Raw genomic sequence first — 26701 nt, 5'->3', positions numbered from 1 at the left:
TAGGTTGTGGCTGATCTTTTAGCAGCAGTGCACACATTTTTATAAGTAATGACAACGTTTTTTGGCCATTCCCCTGTTTTAAAGTCAAATAAAGTAAAGTAAATTGCAACTACTGTTCGATGTTCGATGCCCGCACCACAAAAAGGCAATTATGCTACTTTTCCTTTCAGAAACCCTTTTGAAAAAGTTGAACGTTGTTAAGCTTTTATTTCTGATGTATTTAAACGCTCCTCTGATATTTGTCGATCGTTCAGTATAGTTTCGAAAAAAAACGTACACGAACAGAAGCACGAGAAATTGTATCTTGGACAAATAACAAAAGAGTTAATAAAAAAGAAATAATTACCAATTACAATACCTATTTCTTCAAACGTTTCATGCGTTTCATATATTGGTTTATTATTAAAGTGAAATTAAATCAAGCTTTTAATAGAATACTATTTTTTGATTCAATAAAATATATAATCCCAGTACATGTTTTGGGAATTTTCAATGCATTCGAATAAATAAAGAAATGTGAGATTGATGTAAAGCTTTTTAATGGATGTAAACCGTTTTTACTTGTGCATTAAATTTAGCTTAGCAAGCACTTTTGTCCGCACCTAAAATTATAGGCAGCTCCTAAAAGCACGCTATATCGCGAGCTAATATATAATTGGGTGTCCTCGGCTTATGCAGTCGGCAATTTTGACATACTGTTCATGCGAATAGCGTATGAACTTATACTGCACTCATACTGTCAATTAGCATAAACACGCGAACTTTGACGCATCCCGCCCACCAAATAGCCAAACTGCCAAATAGCCAAAGAGACCAACTGCCAAAAGACCCGACCACCCATGGCATTGGGCGACGCGTCGTCTTTGTACTTATAGCCTCGAGTGCCTAATGGCACATATTGCTCGTTTGATTCCATAGACGTCAAGTGGCCGTCGAGCGAGAATCAAGCAGCGGAAACGTAACGTATGTGACCCGTGCCGTCCATCCGCTGGCCATAACTAACGGTCGGCAGCACACACAAACAGAAGGACACTGAACTCGAACTCCGACTCCAAGTTGAATTGAACTTTGGTGGCGCAGAATGGCCAAAAAAGATTGCCAAAGGTGCCAATTGTTTGTTGGTCTCGGTATGTGTGTTTGTGTGGGTTTGTGAATGCGAGTGCGCGCACGTATGTGTGAATTTATCGGTTGACATGACAATGCGGCTGCAAAATGCTGGCGCTGCTGCCACCACCACTGCCGTCGATTCAGTCGAACTGAACTGCACTTCAATATGCTGCCGACTACCGACTGCCAACTACCAGATGCCGACTGTCGCACATCGACTGCTGTTCCTGCTCTTCGATCCCATTTGTGCGAAACTACCATTAGGTGCAATGGCAATGGCAACAGCAACAAACATGCCATTTTATGTTTTGGCTGCTGCCTTTTCTCTGCGTATCCTCCATGCGATAGAGTAAGGGTATATTTATTTTGTATCCATTTCTGAAACTGGTAAGCGGCGTGGCAGAGCTACCTAATATCATTTCCCGATATTATATAATATGGACAAATGAATCCCCCGGTCTATTGATGAACTATGTTGTTTGGCTGAAAATCAGTGCTAAAGATGAAGAATATACAAATTTTCTCTACCATGTTTCCAACAATTCGTAAAATCGTTGGATAAACCAAAAAATAGCCATTTAAGCAATATTGTCAAGGGGATGACAAAAGTCTTCAAAGTATTAAATGCTACAGCCAACCTGCTAAAAAGCAATCAAAATTGCGAACTTTAAAAAAGTACTTTAATCGTAAATATAGACTTAATAAATATGCTATTATGCTGTTCTCACGCAATTATTTTGGGATTTGATTTAGTTTTTGGATTTTGAAATAATAAATGTGGTGGTTTGTTCATGCAAAAAGTAAGTACATCACCAATAAGTGTAGCGCAGCTGGTCTCGAAAATGTAAAGCGTATCCCAAAGCCTTAACTCAAGCCATTCACAATTTTCTTATTTCTTTCTGCCTTTTCTTAAAAACTGGCATGTCCTGAGGTTCGACACGGACCATTCTTTCTAGATGGCAGCCAAAATGGCGGAGGGCTTGCAGCGGGATCCATAATACGTGCAGCTTGGCAACAAAGTTGCGGCACATTGGCGCGCACCTCTAACGCGACCTCAACGTAAAATAATTGCTGACCAAAGTGCACTCAAATGCAGACACATGGCCACACGTGATGACCAATGCACTTCACAGCCACACCAGGGGTCAAATGGACAAGAATGTATATGTATGCGTGTATGTGCTGCGTACGTATATACATATATACATTGTAAATGCCGCAAGGTCTCAATGTTTTCGAGTCGGTGAGCTCGTTATTCTTACTTTTTCGGTCAGCGGGCAGCAGCTTAGATGCGGACAAGTCGTTGTAATTGATGTAATTTCTGGCCAAGGTGCAGGCACCAAACTGCACACAGAGCATCATGTGGGCATGCAATGTATTCGTATACAAAACACCTATATGTATGTGTATTTTTGTGTGTGTGTGTGAAGTGTAATGTGGTGAAGTAACGAAAGATGTTGAAGCCAAGAGTCATCAGGCAGGCATGATTTCAAAGTAATATGAAGCTTCAGCTCTGACTTTTATTCGGCATCCTTTTGTGCCCTTAGCTTATAGAAAGAGGATGCTTGCATCGACACAGCCCCAAGGTGTGAAATGTTTACGCTTTAAGGCAGTCCCGGCTTTAAATATGAACTACCATTTACCTACCACTCCAATGGCTTTAGCTATACTTGTAGGTATTGATTTTTCTTAAGTTGTGCGCTCTGGCAAAAGCAGATCAATAACTTTTGTCCTATCGTCGTTGCTGTCCTTGTCGTCGATGGCGATGTCTATGTCGTCTTGGCTGAAAGACCTATTGAAGGTCAATAATAATGTAGCTATGTGTATTGCATATATATTTATATATTGTGTGTATGGGTGAGCGTGTTTGTTTTGTCATTGTCTTGACAGGGTTTTTTCTTCATCGTAATATTAGCAGTTTGCTGTTTGTTAGCGCTGACATTTTCTATGACTTTGTTGTGCTATTTTGTTTTATCGTTTTATTGTTCAGACTGTTTCTGTTATGTTACTTTTGTTTTAGTTATCGTCAGACATGACAGTTGCCTGGCATATTTATTATGCCCCCAAATTGAATTTGAATTTGTTGATTTTGGGGCAATTGTTCTGCCCTTCTACTCCAACTGCTATTGTTTTGTGGCCTATAGTACTATTTTGATATTTGTCCATAGACATTTCTTGGCATATTGTTTGGCAGCTAATTGGGCCGACAATGTTGGCTTGGATGCATGGACAACAGTGACTTTTATTTTTTGCCTAATTGCAGCTTATAAAGAATTTAATTTGAGAAAGTTGTTCGGCCCAAAATGCTAATTAGGCACACTATTTAAAGAAGCTTCGCCCCGAAAAATGGGTTAACACTTGTGCTGTTAATGCTTTTGGCTACTGTTGTTGTGAATACAAAGTATGATGTGGATGTTGTTGTTGCTGCGGCGGCAGCAGCAGCACACCCAGCGGCTAAGTATCTCGCAGTCACTTTCGCTCTCTCTCCCTCTCTTTCGCCTCTTCTCTCACTGAGTCCCGCTAAGTGTGCTTTGCTCCAATCTAAAGGCGAAAATTGAACAAAGGACGTTGTTTGTTTTTCAACTAAATTAGTGCAAATAGTGCACCAAACCCACGTGTGTATGTGTGCGAGTGGGCGTGCCAGCAGCACCTACGGCCAGGCAAAAAGCAACGGCATCGACTTTACCTTGTGCCACTTAGGCGTTAAAACAACAACACCAACAACAGCAGCAACAAGAAAAAGAACGACAACAACTGCACAGCCCAACGAAAGCAACAACAATGCGCTTTGTGGCATTCACTTTCGCACATAATGCGACGGCATGCACATATGTGTGTGTGTTAGCACACGTATGTCTCTATGCGAGTGAGTGTGTGTGTGTGTGTGCTCGTTGGTTTGTTAGCATTGTCTGCAGTTTTGTTAGCATGCGATTTCGGGCAATGAAAAGTATGCACAAGTATGGCACAACCATTACCTTTCATCTCAATTACACACACACGCACACACACACCCTCGCAGACGCACTTATTCGTATGCAGGAGGGTAGACTGATAAGTTTGTTTTGATTTCAAAACCTCACTTTATAGCCCACAACAATTTTATTTTAGTCGAAATGGAAAATGGGTTTTATCAAAATATACAACCTTTATTTCTATTTTTTTTAATTATAAACGGATTGTTATAGATGCTGATTGTGGTTGTAGTCCTACTTCCCTGTGAATCCTCCGTTGATCTTCTGAAAGTGTATTCAATTGTTTATTGGTCGATTTATTCATTAATTATATTAATATATATTCATTTACTGATTACTTTCACAAATTAATGGGCGTACCCCGCAATATTTAATTTGTGCCACCATTATACCAACTTGGCAAACATTTTTCTATCACCTGTTCAATACTAAATAATTTGCAAATTGTAGCCCCTCCATAACACTAGTGGTTTGAGCTGCCATCTATTTATTTATATGAAACTATACTACATCATCCCTAGAATTCATCATTCAACACTTCCTTCAGCTATTTTATTGCTCAACCAAATGCAGAAAGACTTGTTGAAATTTTGAGAAAAATCTGTAATATTTGTCTTGTGCAGCTCCAAACTAAAAGAATTTTAATTTTAAGTTTGTTTTCCGATGAAACAACCCTTTTAATTTCATTTTCAGTTTTATCTTTAACCATCTTGAACATTTCCAAATTTAATTTCTTATATTGCTTGGGATGCTGCCTAAACTACTAACTTATTAGCCCAACCCTCTTTAGAGGTTGAAACTCGCGTACATACGTATTTATTTTAAGAAAATTTGTACACTCAAGACAACAAAAACAATGCGACAAGTACAGCAACAACCTACCAGCCATCACCGCGCTGGCACGTTTATACTACACGTGACCTGCTTTGCCTTTGGTGTCGTCATCGTGGTATTTTTGTTGTTGCGGGCTGCTGCCGTTGGCCAGGGTCGACTAGGATGTCCTAGCTAGAGCAGTAGCTGCTATATTTTCACACACTATTTTTACAAGTGTCTACAGTTACGCACACACACACACACTCACACACACACATTCGCAGTCGACTCTTTATTGCGTTGCTGTTGTTGTTGTTTCTGTTTTTGTTGGTGTTGTTGTGCACTGTATGCACAAATTACCATGCTCAGGACTGAGAGACTCATTCGCATGCTCCTCCTCATCCACAGCCTCGTCCTCGTCTCCATCCTCATCAGCAACCTCAAACTCAGGCACATCGTCATCGTGCTCATCGTCATCGCGGCGTAGCGTGAAACGAGAAGAAAAACTTTGTGCACATAACAACAAAAACTTAAATAACAAAAACAACAACAACAAAACACCACCATTGGCGGTGGCGTTGAAAAGAAAGAAGATGTATGTATAGCAGCCATGGAAAGTAGAAAGGCAAGCACAGAGGAAGGCGCAAGCACAAGCACAAGCTAAAAAGCTGCAGCTTGCCATCGCAATGGGTTTCATTATGCGCATTTTCTACAACTTTTTTGCTATTGTTGTTGTTGCCGCTGTTGGGTGTACTGCCTCTCTCTACTTTATCACATCTTCTTCTTAATTTTCATCTTGTTGTTGTTGTTGTAGTTTCGTGCCGCTTGCCTTTCGCCGCGCGTTCGCATTGCATACTTAAAGGCGTTGCTGTTATTTCTGGTGTTCTGCTGCTGCTGCTCCTGCTGATGCTACTACTGTATTTGTTGTTGTTGTTGTTGTCGCTGCCGAGTTTGCTTTGGCGCAGACACTGAAATGCAATTTGCATAAGTTTCACAGCTTATTCGTTTATATAGACCTATATAAAAATAAATACTATGTGCATAACCCAAGTGTGCGAGCGTGCCACTGAGAATGTGTGCGTACTCGTAGTAGGTATAAATGTATATGTGTATCTGTGTCTGTGTATGCGTGAAGGTAGCGTGTGCGTAAAGCACATTAAGTATGTGTTACCTTGTTGTTGTTGTTGTTGTTCTTGTTGGCAATTTCAAACGAAACTGAGGCCAGCAGCGTAAATAAAATTCCATTTTTGTTTATTGTCTCGTAAAAAATTAAAACGACATTGTAACAAATACATGAGAGCATTGCATGCTGACAGAATCTGCCATATTATGTTTCAACATATTTATATACATACCCATTTCATGTTTAAAATGTTATTAAATGGGAAATGTGTTTTATTGCTGTTTGTATAATTACCTGAGTAATGTCGTGGGTGCAACGATCGTGACGGGACCTTTCAAACCTGCAGATGTTCACATCTAGCCGCAAGGCATTTTCAATTCAGAAGATGACAATTTTTAATTCGATTGGTGCTTGCAATTTCAATCAACAACACTCCGGGTTAAGCTGTGTGAATTGTGTGGCATAGATTTACACATAAACTGCTTCTCACATGGACAACTACGTATATAATATGTATGTTGCCTGATCCGGTGGCGGCAAACGAAATAATATCTATATCTATGCAGAGATAATCAAAAAACAATATCTAATATTTAATATCTCTCGCTTATAAGCCCAAAAAAACACAATAATAATATAAACCACTGCCGAGCAGGCAAACAAAAAACTTAAACAGCATCAGATTTCTAAAAGTGTGCAGCGACAGCATCCGGTTTCTGCGTATTTGAGCAGTGTTGAAGTTTAACGCTAACTAGACAGCTAGGGAAATCGATACAAGTTTACATAACATATGTTTTGAAACAAAATCGTATAAGAATTCACTAAGCGATAAACTATCTTAATTACATTATACATGAATTCATCTTCAAAAGAGAGATATGGAATTTTGTTTAAAGCTTCTTTGATATTAAAGCATCATTTTCACAGTATATTTTGTAGAAATTTTTGCAGCAACTGAATACATTTTGAAAATACTTTACAATAAACTATGCCTAATAAAGTTTGTTATTTTATTAGGGCTGGTAAGTTTACTTAAATTTATAATCAAATCCGGACATGCCTACGTATTTGTCACACGACTATTTAGGGAATACCAACTGTTGCTTGGGAAAAATCCTGCCAAATGCTTGGCTGAATTTCTCAGAGACAAAACAAAAAAGGAGGATTTCCCAAACTCCCAATGGGCCCTAAAACGATCGCTGCTCGATGCGAGTCGATGGGTGGTTTGGGTAAGTAGGGCATTGGTATGGATGTGGGCATGAATGTGGGTGTGCCTCACGGGCAAATCACTCATTACACACTTACGCTTGCACGCACAGAGGCAAAGAGGATGATGATGTGGGGGCCGATGGTGGCGCACATATCACAAATTATGTCAATTTGCTGCTGCCGGCGTCGCCGTCGCAGTCGCTGCCGCTGCCTGCTTTGGGCCAAAGACATCAGCCAGCAACTTACTGGGCGAGTGGATGATGGGCACATGGCTGGGAAAACTAGGAGGATGGTGGCGAGGATGGGGTGTTCTGTCTACTCCTTGAGAATTTGACATCTTACATGGGAATTACAAACGTACGAAAATTGCTACCATGTTCTGCGACAGCCTACACACCAACTCTCTCCCTCACTCATTCTCTATCTATGTATCTACCTAGGTACCCGTATATGTATATGTGCGGAACTGCGCGAGTGTTTGTATCTACTCGCATGTGTCTGTGCATCCGTATATGCTTGTGAGGCGTTTTCGTGTGCAAATTTTTGTAGTGTGCCATAAATTATACTGCTGGGAATTGCTTTTCTATAAAACGTGTGCATATTAAATAAATGTCAACAATTTGGCGAGGCCACACAAATACTCGTACACACACACTCACATTCTCACACAAAAGGCACAAAGAAACAACGTTGTAAACTGAAATTATGCGTAAGGAGCTTTGAGCTTTCATCAGTTTTATTTGGAGCTTAAATCAAATTACGCGTAACATGATTGCGGAGTCCCATTGAAAAACATATTAATGAGCATTTATTGATGGAGTAAGACAGGTGAGCTGCTGGTGGGGCCTTTACAATATCTCTGTGGGTCAAGGACAGCTACGAGTATTTGTGAAGTATTGAAGTTTTCGTTTAAGAATTACATTAAATATCAATAGAATGTATATCTATTAATCTCCATACCTTTAAAGTAACTCTTGTTTTACTCTTCATTGCTTTAATTTCGAACACGAATATGTTTCATAGATAAGCTGACTGTTTAAAAAAACTTAGAAAAAACTCAAGTCTAATTGATAATCAAGTTAATTTAGCTATTGAGATCAAGAATACTAACAATGGAGAGAAAGAGAGGCAGAGAAGAGAGAATACGACGATCAGCGACAACAGGAAGACGTCAAGCAGTCAAAGACAGACGTGTCGAGCAAAGAGATGAGTTCGGCACTTGGAACGTTGGGCCAAGTCGTGCACTGTAAAGCTTATATTAAGCCACTGTAATCGATGTAAACCAATTTAATACTTATCATTCACACATTTTCATTAAATAATGCTAGAATCTACTCAAGGGAGAAGCTGCTCCCTTGACTACTGCCAATTGACCTGCAATAACACCATCATATCCTCAGACCTATCGCAATTATTTCACTTCATGTCTTGTGAACCCCTAAGGTGAAAAAACTCGTGTTCTCACATTAGTTGGCACCATTTCCAATTCAATGTCAATTAATATTTACATTTGTTCAGCGATATATGAGCCTTGATAATACAAGCAGCCACTAGCGTTCGACTGAATGACCTTGTCCCAAATGGACTGACAAACAAATGAGCAATTAAGATACTTTTACTAGACACATACTCGTACACAAATACTCACATAGACAGAAGACTATGCGCACATTGTGCCATGCAGTCAAGTTTAATCTAGCTCAGTAACCATTGTCATTTACTGGGATTGGCTTCACGTTTATTCATTCCCACCCATTCCCCATCACCATCACCATCACCATCTCCATCTCCACTCCAGTCTCGCTCGGCAAACCTGAGAGCAGACTTCAGCGTTGAAGCAAACGTCGCGCTTAGCATTTATCTATTTTCATTGACATCAATTGGCAGTTTAAATGCAAAAGATGAGGCCGCAATGAAATCGCAGCCAGTCAGGCATGGCTGTAGAATTGAAGAGCTAGCCGGGCAACCACCTCATCGTCGCCGTCATTGTCGACGTCATCGTCATTCTCATCATTGTCCTTCTCGTCCTGTTGTCCTGTTGTCCTGCCGTCCCCCTGTCCTTCCGTCGTCGTCAATTTGGCATTAATATTCCCACTCACGTACTTGGTTGTGATTATGCGACGACTATGACGATGACGAAGCCAACATCAACGCTGGCGATGGAAGTGGCGGCTACTGCGGTTTGGGTTGGCACACTGGGCGTGGCCAACAGGCGCGAGCGCTCAATTCACTTGAGGTTGAGCTTTGAGGTCGGTTGTCGTGTGGTTTGCCTTGCGTGTTGCCGGCGACGCCGCCACTGCCGCCGCTACTGCCGCCGCCATTACCGCCACCACCATCGTGACAGTTAAAAGGCAACGTTTTGTTGACATTTGTAGATGTTTAAGAAATCGAAGGCAAACAGAAGTCAAGTAATTGCACACACACGCACACACGTACGCACGCATCCACGCAAAAGCCCACACACACACACACACACACACACACACACACACACACACACACACACACATACAAAACAGACATTTTAATATTGTGTTAATGACTTTGGCAATAGTTTTTCGTGCTGCTGTCAAGACATTTACAACTTGTCCCCCTTTTAAGTCTTCTTTTTCCCAAGACTGCATTTGTTCTTGTTGCTGTGGTTGTATTGTTGTTGTTTTTGTTGTGCTCGTTGACACCACAATTGTACCTCAGAGACCATTTTATATAAAAATTCAAATCAAACACACAAATAAAAATTGTTTTGCTCTTCTTTTGCAGTTTCTACCGTGGCCGTGGAGGCCGTGCTGGGACGCACCGCATCCTTGCCATGCGACATTGAACCGGAAGCGAAGGATGATCGCGTATACATGGTGCTTTGGTTTCGTGAGAGCGCAGGCAAACCGCTTTACAGGTGAGTGGGTAGCAATGGAAATGGGTCGGCTGAATATGGACTTAAGAATGGGAAAATAAAAGTGATTATTGAACTGAGCTCTGAATTTTTGGCTCTGTTCAGTTTCCTCTATCATATTACATCTTTATAATAAATCACTAACGGATGCTAATGGCGCAGACTTAGTAAAATTGCATGTAAAGTTTAAATAACATTATAAATAAGTTTCAAATTTCTTTTTGATCTAGAAATTCTATAATAGTGTCGATAAAAATTTACGGCAACTTAGTCTCGCGGGAGTCAGTATTAGATATTTCAATAACAATTAAAATCTAGTTGAAAACCATATTTATATATTTATTTGTATATTCTTTTTTTTATTTATTTATGTCAACAAACATTGACGTCGACATAGGAAATATATAAAAATTATAAAAAGCATCTTATAAGCTAGAAAATCCTAATCCTAAAGAGTAATCTAATCAAATACAATAGTATCTAATATCTGTCTTTCGTATTAACGCCTCGGGTAGCATAAAATCGTAGTCGAACGGACCAACGATTTTAAATGAACTGTCGTATTATTTTGATGGCCAGGTAATGCTTTTGTTTCCGAAGATTATAATGTTTAGGCGGCCTTTATCATTTCTGGAAATATGAAGTCGTTTAAAATCTTTCGATGTCTAGCACCCTAAATGTTGATAATTTTACGTTATGTTAAATATACTCGTATGTACACTGGTATATACATAAACTTATTAGAGTGGCTTGGGCATTTTATAGGCATGAAGAAATTTAAAGTATAACAGGCATATATATTAGTGCACAATCAGTCCATAAAGGCAAATAGAAGTTCCGATAAACAGCAGATATATAGTACATTTGGGTATTGCTTGTACCTCAATGCTATGCTTTATACATTTTTCTATTGAAAACTATAATTCATGGCACAAAGAGTGGAATGCGCGAGTAGTAAATAATTGAGGCATAAAACTCAATTTAATAAAACACTTCTTTTTCTCAGGATGGTTGAACAAGCTTGAACGACTTAAAGCGTTTCCAGTTAAAGACAACTGTCTTTCGTATTGCTTGGTCGCCTGCCATTTGATTTATGCGCTCTGGTCGCACATCCATGAGCAACGGCGCCGAGTTCATAATTTTGAAATAATTTATTATTTTAATAACATCATCAATATTAACTCAACTCAACTCTCGTGTGGGAGCCTGATGCTGGGTTGTACGTTGTAGCTACCACCTGGCCAAGCTCTGGCCCAAAACAAAAGCGAGGTCAGGCTAAGAGGCAGCGTGAGCTCATATATTAGCCGCAGGGCAGACGGAAGGGTAGGACAACAACAAGGAAATAATAATGGTTGCTCAAGTGAAAACTGTTTTGGCGGCAACTTTGATTATTGGATGAGGTTCAAAAGGGAGGCCCAACAGAGGGCGCTGCTGTTATTTATAGAGCTGGCGACGTTGGCGCTTAGGTTTAATATGTAGCACATTATAAGCAGACATCGATATCCTTTAGCCTTGTCAATTTTGCTTACATGTGCTTCCTTTTCAATATGTTACCATGCCGTGCGCCAAAAGTGCCCCGTGGTTTCCATCCACACACACATACATGCGTGCATGTGCATACATACATACGAGTATAGTGTATGCATGTGTGTTTGTTTGTATGTGTGTTTGTTTGTATGTGTGTAGTCGTACAATGTAGCAGGGACGAAGGCACGTGTATATCAAGGGCAAGCGCGAGCTGTTCACGCTGTTGCTGCCGCCGTCCGTTGTTGTTGTTATTATTGTTGCTGGCGTTTTTGTTGTTGTTGTTTCTCTGTGTGGGAGCGTGTCTGTGTCAGTGCACTCAATTGGAAGCAATAAATTTCACTGTTCCACAGACAATGCACGAACGTATGATGGAGATAAGAAGAAGGGGAAAAGGTGGTGGAAAAGTAGGGATAGAATTGCCACAAGCCAAAAATGTTTGCCGAAAACTAGAAAAACGTCGAAAACAATAATGTCGCAAAAATTTCCGACTTTATAACCAAAAATATCCGAAAGTGATTCCAATTCGATTTCCTTTCTTGGAAAAGCAAACGGCAATACACAAACAAACACACTCACACATCCACATCCACAGGAAGAAAATAAAACAAGCAAATAAATAAAAGATAGTAAACAAGCAACAGCAGCAACGGCAACAGCTACAAGAACAAGAATCATAGCAACAACAACAACAATGAGCAGCTAAGCCAGCAGGCGGGCGGTCGCTTATGGGGCATCAAAATTGCGAGGGCAGCCAAACGCAGCGTGAAATCGAAGGCAGGTTGAATGGATTCAAAATAAAACAGACAAAAAGAGAATAAAACACAACAAAAGGCGAATAATTGACTACGTCGAATTTTACATACACTACTTCGCATCCATGTCTGAGATTGTCAAGGCGATCAAAAAGATAGGATGTGATGCATGTAAATAATGCTGCAAATTTATACTGGAAAAATGTAGCAGGGCAGCTATTATATGGTTTTTATATAGCCCTGTCGATGCTGCGGAAAAATGCCACTGGCTGCATAGACTTTTTTGAATCTTCAAAATCCGATTTATGCGGCACGGATTGTATAAAAAAGCGTGCGAAGAAGAAACGCGACTTTAAAAATTATATTCATACAGTTTCTAATGAAATTCATGTAGATATAAATATGTATATCTTTTTATATTAGGCCTTTCATATAGAAATATGCAAAATTCGCTGGATTATTAAATATTTATTAAGTATTTCATCTGCAACTTCTGTAAAACATAAACTTGGGAGAGTGTGACGCGGTTGGAACTATTTCCAATTTCAAGTTCGTTCAATTGTATTAACATTTAGCTTCACCAGCTTGTTGGTTCTCTTTTATTTATCTCGCCCACTACTTTATTGACGTTCACAACTTAGGGTATTTAAACAAAAGCAACTATCAAATATGCAAGAATTTTGCACACCAATTTGTGCAGCTGTGAAGAGTAAATCCCAAAGATCATCTTTGTAGAAGTATAGACATTTTGCTTTAAAGGAAAATTTAAATTTATGCTCAAATTAAATGCCAGTCTAAAGCAACGATCATAAATGCAAATAATTTTCTTATAGATTTGTTGACGTTAAAAGTAAATCGCAAATCTGGTCGGTAGACAGAATATTTTAAATTTATATTTATTGTACTATAAAATCAGACAAATTTATGGGCAAATGTTTTCCCAGTATGACCATAGCGTTACAAACAACATATTTAATCTAGAACACTCCCCAAAAATATACATATGTACGAGTATAATATACGAATGAAAGGCTCAAAATTCAAAAAAATGCACAGAAATTGAAAGAACCATGTGGCGTGCAACATGTATGTATTCCCAGGAAATTGTTTCTTCCTTTTTAGGTTTTGTGGCGCACAGGCTTTCCTAGAACCAAGGCTATAGCTCTGTATTTGACAGCTTCACACTTACGGTGCCAACAATCTATGAATGAAGTGGAAGAAAAAAGCGGCACACAAAACAAAGGCAACTTTAGATCTCGACAGAAGAAAAATTTAAAAAGTTATAATGTTAGCTCCTTTTTATATTTTTCGCTGTTGCTTCGTCGACTTTTATTTTAGGGTTAGGTACATTAATTCCCTTTGCAACCTTTGGCTTTTTCGCTTTGTTGTTGCTGCTGGTGATGAGATTATTTCGTTGGTTTTTTTGTAGCCCTTCTCACAACGATTTGTTTTCTGACTTTGACCCTTGAAATGCGATTTTCATAAGATTTTTATGCATACAAGTATATACGTACACATTTATTTGTTATGAATTGAATGCGATTATGCTTATGCCTTTGTTATGGCATCACAAACCAGAATTGAGAGACCCATGATTGAAATTAACATTGGGGCATTGGGGCTGTGCACCTGCAAAAAACGAGGCCATGGCCGCGTCTGACATGCCAACTGTCACGTTCGATATTGAAAGGCATCAATAGCATTGGCGGCCACAAAGCCTACATAATAAACAATGGCAACGGCAACAGTAAAGGCAAAGGCAAAGTCAAAGGCGGTCGCGCAAGGCCGTGACGATCCGTGACGAGCGAGCTGGGGCCCACCACAATCAAGGTTAATTGATTTTTAAAGCCAGTCTGCCTCAATGTTTTTCGTGGCATTGCCTCTCTGTTCCAGTTTTTTGTTCGTTTTTCCTACCATTGTCTCTGAGCTTAAAGCGGTCTAGTGCAATTAAATTTCATGGAAATGGATATTACGATGCACAGTGCATTAAACGAACGCATTCTCCCGCTAAAGAATTTTAAGCAAAACTTTTCACACGCAATTAAAATATAAATTTTGACTTTTGTTAATTTTATCCAAATTGGTCAATTCGAAAAAAAAATTAATAAGCGAAGTTTGTCTGGGTACAGGGTATTTGATGAACGTGTTCATTTCTAGAAAGTAGCTTTCGAAACATTAAGTTATTAATTTGTTTTTATACAAGACATCAATCTTAGTGAGAACATTGGGAATAGCCCTTTTGGGATTTCAATTTCTGAAGTGGAAAAAGAAACCCAGCATAGCAATTTCAGCTTTCCGATAGCCCACTTTAAGAATGTATTGGAAAAATCTGTCAAAGCTAATCAGTCTAATCAGTTCTTGCACCATATTAGAAAATACTATTTAAATTTATAAAGACTAGTATATATGCATTATCCAATAGGGACGTTCTGCTGCTTCCTTAAACATTCGCCACACTGTGCCGTGTTACATTGTGGATGGCATAAGTGGCCGCAGTCAGCTGTTAACTGGGCTGTCAGGAGGTGTGCGTGCGTGTGTGATGCCGACCAATAATCCGTCTGTGGAACGCTAACTGCAATAATCGCCAGCATTGCCTTCGCTTCAGTCGTTGGGGTAGAGCGGTGGTGTAGTCTGCTTTCGGGTGGAGGCAATCGAAAGTGCATTCACTTGCAGTCACCGTGCCATTGGCCCCATGCATACCTACAGCTTGAGAATCCGCCGCCACAAAAGTAATAAACCACGGAATGGTATTCAAAATGGCTGGCAATAAAATCCGGCGGTAAGCGGCAGACGCCAAGTGGCGAGCGGAAGATGGCGCGCTCGCTGGGCGGCAAAAAGTTGAGCCAGAGGCAATTAACTCGAGTGCATTTTCGGGAGTTTAAGGGCTGAGCCCCGGGGCTAGAGGAAAAGTCTGCCGGTAAATGGCAACTGTGGCACTTTGCACAAATTTCAGGTTAGATGGAATATTTAAAAGTGTAATTAAGTCGCTGCAGTGTGTGAGTGCTTGGTTGTGGGTGTATGTTGCTGTGGGTGTGTTTGTCTAAATGACTGAACTGCCAGTTGTGCAATGGAAATCGATTTTAAGCCACTAAACTTTAGTCTGTGCACTGCAGCAGGTCCAACGTAACTGCTGACTAAATCCTCTGACAATTTTGGCACCGACTTGAGGCTAAATGAGAATTGGAGCTGCGGTTAGACTGCTTAGCAGGCATTAAAAGTCAACGACGAAAAAGTTTCTGATTCCTCATTGCATAATGAGCTGAGCAAACAGAACTTCGTGTAATTGCAATTGGTCATCGATTAACATTACTTGTTCATTTTAAAATAAATTTCAGCGTTTGTTATAACAGCTCCCCAAACCAATGTAGAATTACCTTATATTCAAAAGTATACTATGCCTGCAAAACAAGAACAGACACATCACTCGCATACGCACTAATCGGTTTCTTGCAGATAAGATTACGCTCCCAGTGGCCAAGGGCTAGTGGAGGGCAAATTAACATTATGTTGCTGCATAACAGCAAAAGAGCTCATTATTTGCAGTTTCTGCAACTAAAATTCAGATGCAACGAATCCATTTGAATAATCAATTTTCAGTTATTTTTAAATGGTCCAATACCCCTCAATTCGGGTGTCTTTTAAAACCAGGTCAATGCAAAGCCTAAGCTTTTATTGCTGCATGAAAACAGAAACACGCACAACAAATGAAACAAATATTTATTTAATAACACACACACACAATAACAGAAAAAAGATAAAGCAACAAAAACACACGGCAAGGAAAATGAAACTAGCCCGAAGAAACAAAAAACGGGCAGGCAAGATGAAAGTTTTATTTTGAATTTATTGCCGACTTTATTGGTCGACACTGCATAAATTTGAACTTGGCCATGGTTGCTATAATGGAGAAGTTGTTGGTGGTGGTGCGCGGACTCAGCGTTTCGTATTCATATGCAATATATTCATATGCTACAAATTATATATACTACTAAAAGTAAAGGAAACAAAACGATCAGCAACAATGTGTGGAGTGGTATGAGAACGATGCCAACAAATGTCAACAATGGTCGGTCGGGGGCGGGTCGATTGCGAGAGTGCTGAGGAAACTGTAGAAAAACTGTTGTTGGCAATAACAAAAGAAATTTACAGATATTACACAGCATGGGTCCACAATAACACCAATACAACACACAAACACAAACACATTCGCATGATGGCAAAAACAAAGGAAAGTAAAACCATTTGCATATGTATGGGAACGTAAACAGCTCTTTTCATATTTTGTCTGCTGGTTTGCTGCTGTTATTGTTGTTATTGTTGTTTTTTGAGCAACCAATTTAAAATTTGTTGCGAGTTGTGCCCAACATACAAGCACACATATACACACACACACAGGCACATATACACAAGCACCCACATCCACCCGCTCAAACGGCTCAACAATGAAATTTTTGTGTTGCTTCTTTATATAATTTAATGTAGGTTTATCTCTATATGTGTATATATGTATGTATGCCTATGACAATATACATTTTTTCACCTGTCTAATATTACATTCCACAATGTACCAGGAAAGCTTTGGTGGTACAAATGGCCATTCCTCTTACATTCAGGACAAAGGCAGTTGACAAGAGCCTCGCCTAGATCACACAATTACACTCTCACAGACTTGCATTCATACACACATATCTATGTATGTGCATATAGTTTACTACCTTTTGTCATGAGCTACATAATTGAAGTCAACACTTTTTTCTTGGGCTTACAAAAGACCACAGTGGGACAAGTTTTAAGCCCACTACACATTTCTGTATTGCTGAATGAAAATCCGCTTGATTTACAATTAAGTATGTTTAGCAGCCTCCAATCGCGAAAACACAATCTTTATGAGGCATCCAAATAGGTCTGTATACCTTTTCAGGGTCTACCTTTAAGTATTTTCTCGTTCATTTATAATATTATTGGCTGGTGATGTGTTCAATATTGTATGATTTACAGCTTTGATTTTGTTGTAATGACGTCTTCATTTGAATGAATTTAATGTAGTATTAATGGGACTCAATGCATTCTTTTTTATTATGAAAAAGATATAGAATCTCCGTGTGCATCAGAAGTCAACAAACGAACCACGAGGTTGTTCTTGAGGCATTGCATGCTAAATCAATGGCCACTTTTTGAACTTCAAGTGCGGGCATTTGAAAATAATAAGTCATACAGTGGTAAAGCTCGTTAAGTATTTAAATCGAAATTTCAGTGGTTCACTATTATAACATCCTAGCAAATATAATCTCGTATTAAAAGAGAGGGAAAAGAGATACTTAAAAGTGCCAGTTATAAGATATTTAGTTATACTTACATTTGGGATTTTGTACTTAGAAATGAAGAAATTAGTGATAGTCTGATATCACGTAGATAAGAATAAGTAACGTAATGAAATTTATGATTCATTAGATGCAGTCTGTAAAACAATATTAATAAAGATCTTTATCGCATAGAAGTTGTTTCGAAACAGCCAACTCAATAGTAATTCATGTTAAATCGAAATAAACGATTTTGAAGTGTCCAATTTGGTTCAATTTACCACAAAGGTATTTTAATTAAAAGTTAATTCAGAGCAGTACTTACATGCGTTCTTTCAGCAAATCTCCCATTGTGCGACGTTGAAATGAGGATTGGCAGCGAAAGCAGCACGAGCATGTGTTTAAACTGTCAAAAAATTCCGTCAGACACACTCACCCAGTCACACACACTCACGCAGTCACACACATGCACACTCACTCACATGCTGTGACACATATTGTCATAAAATTATTCAATGGTTATTGTCGCCGTCACACAAGTTTCGTCCAGGGTTCCTCACATCGCCCGCACACACACACACACACACATACACGCACACAGCTACTTTCATCCTTTTTTGTTCAGCCCTTTTGCAATTTTTTGTTCAATAGGATTTCGTAAGCGTTACAAAGTGAAAAGGCAAAACATTAAATGGCAATATGAGCGTGCACAGGGACAAGAAGGTGCCCTTTTTATTTTGTATATTGGATTTGGAGCACCATGTGCTGGCTTAAGCGTAAAGTTGAGTATGTGCTGGAGAAGGGGAGAGGGACTGTGTTGAGATGAGATGCTGCACACACTTGGCCTACAACTGACCAAGTGCAAACAAATGCTGAGGCCAAAACGTAATTACCAACCAATGCTAGACGCCTTCCCCTCCTTTAGGGTGCGCTCCTCTTAAGGCTGTGTAGGATTTGCGCTAGCGTTTTGTTTAAACAACGTGCCTCATTCATTCAGGCAGAAGATAAAGTGCTACCAATTAACGCAAAATAAATAAAACTCAACTAATTGTTGGAAAAAAAAGATGGAGAGGAAGAGTGAGAGACTAAAACAATGGCAAGGAAAACAACAGCAAGAAGAAAACCCAAGGCAAACTCTTCAAACACGCGTCTGCGTCTCGTCCACTCGGCACGACGATGAAGACACGAGCATGGGGAGGACGAGGACGATGACGACAGTCAACATTTCTGCAACTGCCACAATGTTGTCTGCTACTGCTTGCCCCATTTTATTTTCCTTTTAGCCGTTCGCTTCTTTTGCAATTTTTACTGCTAGAGCATTTTGCCTTTGCCTTGCTGTCGTTTCTTCTATTTTTTATTTCTTTTTTTTTTTTTGCTACTACTGCCTTTTGCTTCTCTCATTGTGCAAACTTGGCATTATTGTTTCCTAAGGCCAACAAGAAGAAAACACAACGTCAACAGCGGGCAGACCGCTAACAGCGTGCCCATTGACCCCTCCTCAGATTCTGCCCCACAACCATCGCACGCCTTATCGCTGCCTTTGTTGACTATTCGACGTTTTTCTTTTCTATTCTCTCCCCCTCCCTATTGTTTGCAAATGCGCAAAATTAAAAGTGAGAGCAATACCACAAAGCCTAGACGTCCAACACGGGCCTAACAACGTTTTGAAATGCCTGAAATAAATTTTAGGGCCAAGTGCGTAAAATCGTCCTTTGTTCGCCCGCCAATGGGCTCTGTTGACATTTTCGCACATATATTTAATTTGGCTAATTAGGGAACGTGCTTAGAAGGCGTCCAAAACTAAATGGATGTATATACGCATAGCTTTCTGGGTAACCCCAGGCTTAAGTGGGGTCTCTTCAAAAAGAACGCAATTTATAGGCTTGGGTTAACGCTCTTTAAAAATAATTAAACGTGTCTGCCAGGCAAATAAGTAAATAAGAACGCATTGCACGCTACCGGCCAACACATGGCACAACAGAAGGGAATGGGGGAGGCCACCCACCAGAGGTGGGGTGGAAAAATACACACTGCATGATAAGCATAAGAAATATGAGCACCGGATATAAATTGTGTCAGCGGCAAAATGATAAAAAACCACTTAAAGGCGCAAACAATACTGCTGGCACCCAAAGGCAGCCGGCACAATGACAAACCGCTCGACTAACCACAGCCGCAACCAAGGACGAGACGAAGACGGAGCCAGAGTCAGAGTCAGAGCTCGAGCCAGAGTCAGTAACAAAGGCACACTCAGAAAAAACAGAACATCGGCCACCCTAGAAATATTATATATGCATATTTATTTAGTTATTTATTACGACTCATCTATGTTTCTGTATTGTTTTTTTGCACAAATTTTCTTATTGATGATTCAGCCCACTGTTTAAACAAAATTCAGTATTTTTCTTTACTTTTAGACTGTCTCGCTAAACTCTCTTCCTCTCATTACGTCAGCGTCTAGAAATGGTTCGATTCTATTCCATTAATAATAAACGTTATAGTTTTAACCCGAACGCAACTAAAGTACTAACTAACAGTCCTTGTTTTGCTTGCAAATGTTACGAGTCGGAATATATAGCTTGGACTAGCCCGATTTATCTGAATGCGCTTGGTGATACCCTAGATGTAAACACCGATCATGATTCTAGGCCAAACGGAGGGAAACACAAATATGTTCCAAAAAACGCAAGCATTAAATTTTCTGAAATGGAGTTTCGTCTTACCATACCATAGTGCTATTTTAAAACTATCACTGTAATAGTTCCTTTCGTGGTGTTATATTCATAATTATGTACTTAAGTACCAATCTATATTGTGGATTTATTAACAATAAAAGATCGACCTCTTTCTGCAAGCGTTTATTATGTTTGATACCTCGTTTGTTGATAACATTCGCTGATTGAAATTTGAAATGTATTTTTTCTGAGTGTAACTGGCAAAGGCAAAAGTAATGCCACAGATAGCGACAACGACGACAACAACGATGAAGACGGAAATAACAAAAGGACAAAACTTGCGGGCTGCCTGACTGTGTGAGACTCTGATTCGGACCGTCCTGCTTTGCTTTGCTTTGCTTTGCCAAGTCATTTGCGGCACTTGGTGCTCTGTATGGTCGCCTGCGGGTTGTGGTTTGAACTGGGGCGAGGCGGGGTGGTGTGGTGTGGGGCTCGGCCTGTCGCACTGCCGGACAGACATTAACAAATACAATAAAAGCGCCAAAGATAGCGCGTCAGGCTTTTTAATGCGAAAAATTGCACGCCTTATATGCGCTGAGTGGTAGGTGAACGTTCGTGGGGGCGGGGTGCTGGTGGCAAGTTGCGAAATAATGCGAAACGGAAGAAATTAGTTGCGTGTAAATTTATGCTTAGGTCGTTGCCATGGGTCATAGACAGGCGCTGGCGCAGGGCACAGGAAAAGGGTCATTTTGTAGACGCGTGAAATTTCAGGCCTAGCCAATTGGCAGGCCCCTCCGATGAGCTACTTTTGAAAAGCCATAGCCGGGGCCGGCAATTTTATATCATTTTTTATTAGCTTGTAGCTGCTTTTTTACATGAACTTCTCCCCCTAAAACTTATTGCGCTGCACGGTGGCTGTACAGTGGTCACATTTCAAATTTCCCTGGACGCAAACATCAATACTCGTATAAACAGTAATGTATGTATAGTGAATCAGATTTAAGTAATACTGAATGGCTTCTATGTAAGTTATTTGTAGTATAAATTATTTGCTTTACTGTTTAACATTAGTCAGACATTTCTGTAATATGCTACTAAGTATTTCAGAGTTCGAATCGGATCGTATGATCTAGTAAAATTCTATAAAAATTATAATCTATTTATTATGCTTTTTACTTTTGTAGACGGATTAAGAATTAATTCCCTATCCTACAAATAAATCTCTATGTATGGCGAACCATTTATTTTGTTTACATTTCTTTAACTATTTGTAAAAGATTCGGGTGGGATTTGGATAAAGGTGTGTTTTTTTCCGTTTCTGAGAAGAAAGGAGGAAAGCGATGTTTCGGAATATTTCTTTGTATTAAGTATTGAATAACTTACATGTAAAACAATGCATAAGCTAGTAAATGATGATAGTTCAGCAAATTGCAAAGAAAATATATAATTAGAAAACAACGACATTAGAGTAAGCTATTTAGAATGAATTTAAGTTCCAATTACTTGCTGATATTCCTAACATTTTCAAAAGTTCATATTTCTAAAGAAATATCTAAGAAATATGATCTTCAAACATTTGTTTGGTTTTGCATGTTTGCAAAAATGCGGCTTCAAATATTCCACTGTATGGTGGTCAGAAGACACAACAAGGAGCATTCAAAGGCAACCGCAGTCTTTTGTGCTTTTTGTCGAATTGTTGTCGATTCCACACACACACACACACACATACATGAAAAGTAAGGAAAGAAAAATGCCCCAACCGCAAAACCGTGGCCGTAAACGTTGCTAATGTTGCTTTTTTCCGGACAGCCGGCGGTTGGTTGGGGAGATGGGGGCGTTCCGGCCACGTCACAGACACAATTGAAAAATGTGCTGAAATTAAGGCGGGCAATTTTTATACGCAAAACATAAGGCAAGGCGACCAAGCAGTCGCGGTTAAGGCGGACTGGCGAGTGCCCCAATAAATACTACGTAAAAATTTACGGCGTTGGCTTCGACGCCAACTGCTGCGTTGACTGAGAAGCGATTGGAGCACGAGCGCTGCTGAAAGTACTCAGGCATTTTTCTGGTGACAAAACTTATCAGCAACATTTGGTCTTTTGCATTTCCTTAGCGCCCCGATAGTAGTAATAGCAAAAAAACCAAAAACATTTATAACAAGAACTAACAACATTCATGCTGAAATATACATTTTGTATTTTTCATTTTCAGCTTCGATGTGCGTGGCAGACCCTTCGAGAAGGCACTTTATTGGTCAGATACCAACTCATTTGGGCCACGTGCGTATTTTGTGACTGGCCAACAGCCAGCCAAATTATCCGTGGACAATATACAGCTGGATGATGAGGGCGTAAGTAATGAATGGGCACGCCTAAATGTATGCTACGATATTATTTTATTACTCCGCTCTCTTTCCTTCCGTCCTGCCATTTGCGGGCAACAGGTTTATCGCTGCCGCGTCGACTTTCAAAACTCGCCCACGCGCAATCATAGAATTAATTTAACGGTTATTGGTAAGTAGACGCACATTTTTGCGTCATGAAACGAAATGCAGCAGCAAAGCAATGTAATCCAATCCAATCTAACCCAAATGCTTTTTGCACACTACACACAGTTCCTCCGCATCAAATACTCGTGTACGATGCCTCGGGCCGTGATGTTGCTGGCGCTGTGGGTCCGTTGCTCGAGGGCGATAATATTGTGTTGACATGTGAAGTGCGTGGCGGTAAGTAAATCATGATAAACGACACAGGCGCCCACGCACACACACACCCACACACACTCCCAAAGACAAACACATATGCAAGTGCACACAAATACACACATACACACATTAATGGAGAGTGGGGGAGAGAGCTACTTAAATATAGCACTCAGACAAAGGCTATCAAGCGCTCCCGGCACACGCAACTGCCCCTATCAGGCCGACAGTCAGGCATGCAGGGAGGCGGACAATCGTTCTAGTAACTCTATTTAAAGAATAAAAGATGAAAAAAAAAAATCAGATAGGCGCGCATTCCAATGATGGGCATGAGGTGTAGTTAATAATAAAATGGGAAATTAAAACAGAGCATCTTCAATTTTGAAACGATTACGAATGTCCATCATGAGAAATGAAAAATGAATTTATGTGATATTAAAACAAAGCGAGTCGAGTCACAAAGAGAGTAACTAACTGAAGTAACTAAATAACTTGATAGTTATCAATCATCTCCCAAATTTATCAATTATCGTTGTTTTTTCACTTATATTTTATCTAATGAGCTATAAATAAAACTATTCAATAAAAACAAATTGATTGAATGCAAGAAATTTGTAAAGCTAAAACGGTCCAGCATACGAAATGGAGAACATTTTTACCTATTTTAAATTGCACAGTAAACATATGTAGAACTGATTCAATAGCTTTCGGATTTGAACGTACTAAAACTATATATGTGTAAAATCCGTAAAAGGTATTCATTTTAAGAAATTATACAAATACATTTCTAAAATTGAACCGCAATAAAATAGTAAAGCTTATGAGCAAAGAGAAATCATCAATCAATAATTTAATGAAGTTATATATAAAGGTTTATTTCCATTTTTGTGAAAAAAAAGCTGTATACGTATAAAAAAATAAGAAAACAGAAAAAAATTGTTACTGCGTTTCACATTTTTTTAATTGAGATCAACTACAATTGACTAAGAAGAAATATTATGTGATGAACAATGTTTCAAACACAAGAAATGCCGGTTGCATATTGAGTCACGCGTACACCACTACCGCATACCATCGCACCTCTGCCGCCCTCTGTACATTGCAGTCGAGGTTGGAGGCCCAAGTCGTCGTAAATAATAAAAATAAATGTATGTCAGGGCGCGAACGTTGCGCTGTCTATGTCTGCGGTGGCGTTACTAACCAACCAACCATTGGACCAACCATTGGACCAACCAACCAGCCAACCGTCCCGCCATCCAAGCGTACGACCAAGCACCAGGCGCCCCAAAGCATCTTCCCCGATGTCGGTACCGACTGCTATCCCTGTCGCTGCGGCTGTCATTGCCACTTTAGTTTGAAAAATGCAACAATTTTCAACGTCTGCGCCCCTGCCCTTTGTCGCATGGCAGAGCGACGGCTACCTACCTATGACCTGTAGGCATATGCGGCATCGTAAATCTTTAAAAAGGTCCCCAAGGTGAAAAAGCAAAGGAGATAGATGCAGAGAGAACGCAAGGCCCACACACACACACACACACACACACGAACACAAACCAACGCACACACACAGACAACAAAATGGTTTCCTAAAGCAGCAGTGTAAACTTTTAACACAAGTGTGAAAAATTTGTACAAGTTGCTCGGTCTGGCTAGCTAATGCTGTTTGCTGAATTCTGGCGCTGACGCTGAAGTTGAAGTCTGACACAGCCATATAAATCATTAACTTTCTGACAAAAATTTTTGGGCTGGCTAAAAGCTAGGGGCCAACAAAACGGCCCATGTCAGCCAGCAAAAATATATTTATAACGTGGCTAACTACTAAGCAGCTCTAATGAGCATATTCTAATTTGAATGTACAATTTTGGGAGCACGGTTATGCTGTGTATTTCACTTAAAATAAAAACTTAGGACTAAGGGAATATGAATACCCAGCTATTTTAGCTCTTATAGACAGGCCGGCATATTACAGTACATAGTATAAAAATTTAGTTTAAAAGAAAGTACTAACTTTATAAGTTGTTTGGCTTGAAAATTGGTGCAAAGTATTAAGAGTAAAAAAGTAATAGGCATAGATGTCATGAGTTTACACAATGCATGGACACCACATTGCTTCTATTTCTGTAAATTAAGGCTCAACAATTTAAATTGCCAAGCAAAAAGGGTTATAAAATTTCCAAACGTGTCCCGCGCGTTCCAAGCCCCCTCTGAAACAGTTCCTTTGAATTACAATTTCTGCTCAGCTACCAGTGCTTGACGTCCCACTTTGAATTGGTTTATGCACATGCAGAGAAAGTGATTTCATCTTCGGCACACGCTGACATCTGCTGACTGTTGTTGTTGTAGGAGTAGCTACTGTTGTTAGTCATGTTTTTGTTGTTGTCGCTGTTCCTGTTGTTGCTTACGTGCGCCATTTCGCCTGCGAAGGATTTACTGTTGCTACTTTTGGCATTTGGTGGTTTGCTCACTTGCTTTGCTTTCCTTTGCTTTGCTTTGGTTTTGCTACTGGTGTTGCTTTGGCCTTGTCCTCCTACCTCCATCTACATAGTCCAACCCCCACCCCCTCCCCCGCTTGACAAAGCTGCACGTACTCAAGCGCGCACCGCTTTGACTAGCCGCATGTGAATGAGCTAAGCTGCCAGCTGCCTGCCGGCTCTATAGTGGGCGGCAGGTAGCTGCATGGGGTGGAAGGAGGGGGTGCGAGGCAACCGACGACATTTGCTTTTGACACCTGCTGAGCGACACGCTTCTTGGCAGGTGGCAGCCTCTAAAACTGGCAGAATGGTAGCCAAGCCTGCCAACCCATGAGCTATCGCACATTCAGCGTGGGGCGGCGTTGATTTGTATGCAAAATTTTCCCATCGTGCTCGACTGGCAGTTGATGCGACACCAAGCTACGTACATACAAGTATATGCGTAAAAGCAGCTACACAGAAAAAAAGCCACTTTAATACTTTTTAAAATGATATTCGACTAACTTAACTAAACGTCTTATAAATACTATATAGATAAATAATATAGATCAGATTTCATTCATTGTGCTCACCGAATGGGCAATCAATTGGACTCAAATAAATTATAATAATAATTAAAATTGCATAGCTTTGAAAAAATGTAAGTATATTGTTATGAATTACAGAGTATATTGTTATGAATTACTGATTAGATTTTGTGAAAATTCAAAAAAACTTCTAGTAAAATATAGGGACTTTAAATTGGGAAAGTTTAGAACAAGTTATAGAAGTTATATGTAGTTATAAATTAAAAACGACTGGGGATGGTGTGATAATAGCTTCCAAAAATCGTAGCACATACCTCTATATATATGCATTAATATCAAGAAAATAGATTCTCAATCCTGTATCTCTGCACATCTCTATAACATAAGTTTATGGTGTTATGGAGTGTATTTTTTCTTGATGTGTACGGCATTGCATATGCTATGCAAGCGAATACAGGCGAGGCGGATCCTCGCCGTTGGGCGCTAAGGCAAATTAACTAATATTGCAATTTCAGCGCCACATGTCGTCGTCTTAGTCATCGTCAAAGTAACGCACCCGCTGTGCACGCCTGATTAGGGCAAATGCAAATCTTAACGCTATTTTTATGGGCCCGCCACTAATCATAGAGAGGCG

At 39.8% G+C, this 26701-nt stretch overlaps 1 protein-coding gene across 1 annotated transcript in view; it reads left to right on the top strand.

The window, feature by feature from the left end:
• The window catches only part of LOC115620710, an 85233-nt gene that overhangs the window by 32626 nt on the left and 25906 nt on the right, over nt 1-26701 (top strand). The window contains exons 2-5 of the mRNA XM_030514085.1: nt 9985-10117; nt 22580-22718; nt 22812-22881; nt 22983-23093. Of these exons, the coding sequence (XP_030369945.1) occupies nt 9985-10117; nt 22580-22718; nt 22812-22881; nt 22983-23093 (453 nt within the window). The remainder of the gene's footprint in view (nt 1-9984; nt 10118-22579; nt 22719-22811; nt 22882-22982; nt 23094-26701) is intronic.

The sequence above is a fragment of the Scaptodrosophila lebanonensis genome, unplaced genomic scaffold, assembly GCF_003285725.1.
Source record: "Scaptodrosophila lebanonensis strain 11010-0011.00,11010-0021.00 unplaced genomic scaffold, SlebRS2 tig00000024-arrow-pilon, whole genome shotgun sequence".
Lineage (NCBI taxonomy): Eukaryota > Metazoa > Arthropoda > Insecta > Diptera > Drosophilidae > Scaptodrosophila > Scaptodrosophila lebanonensis.
The sequence above is the reverse complement of the archived record's forward strand: the minus strand, read 5'-3'. Positions and strand labels throughout refer to the sequence as shown.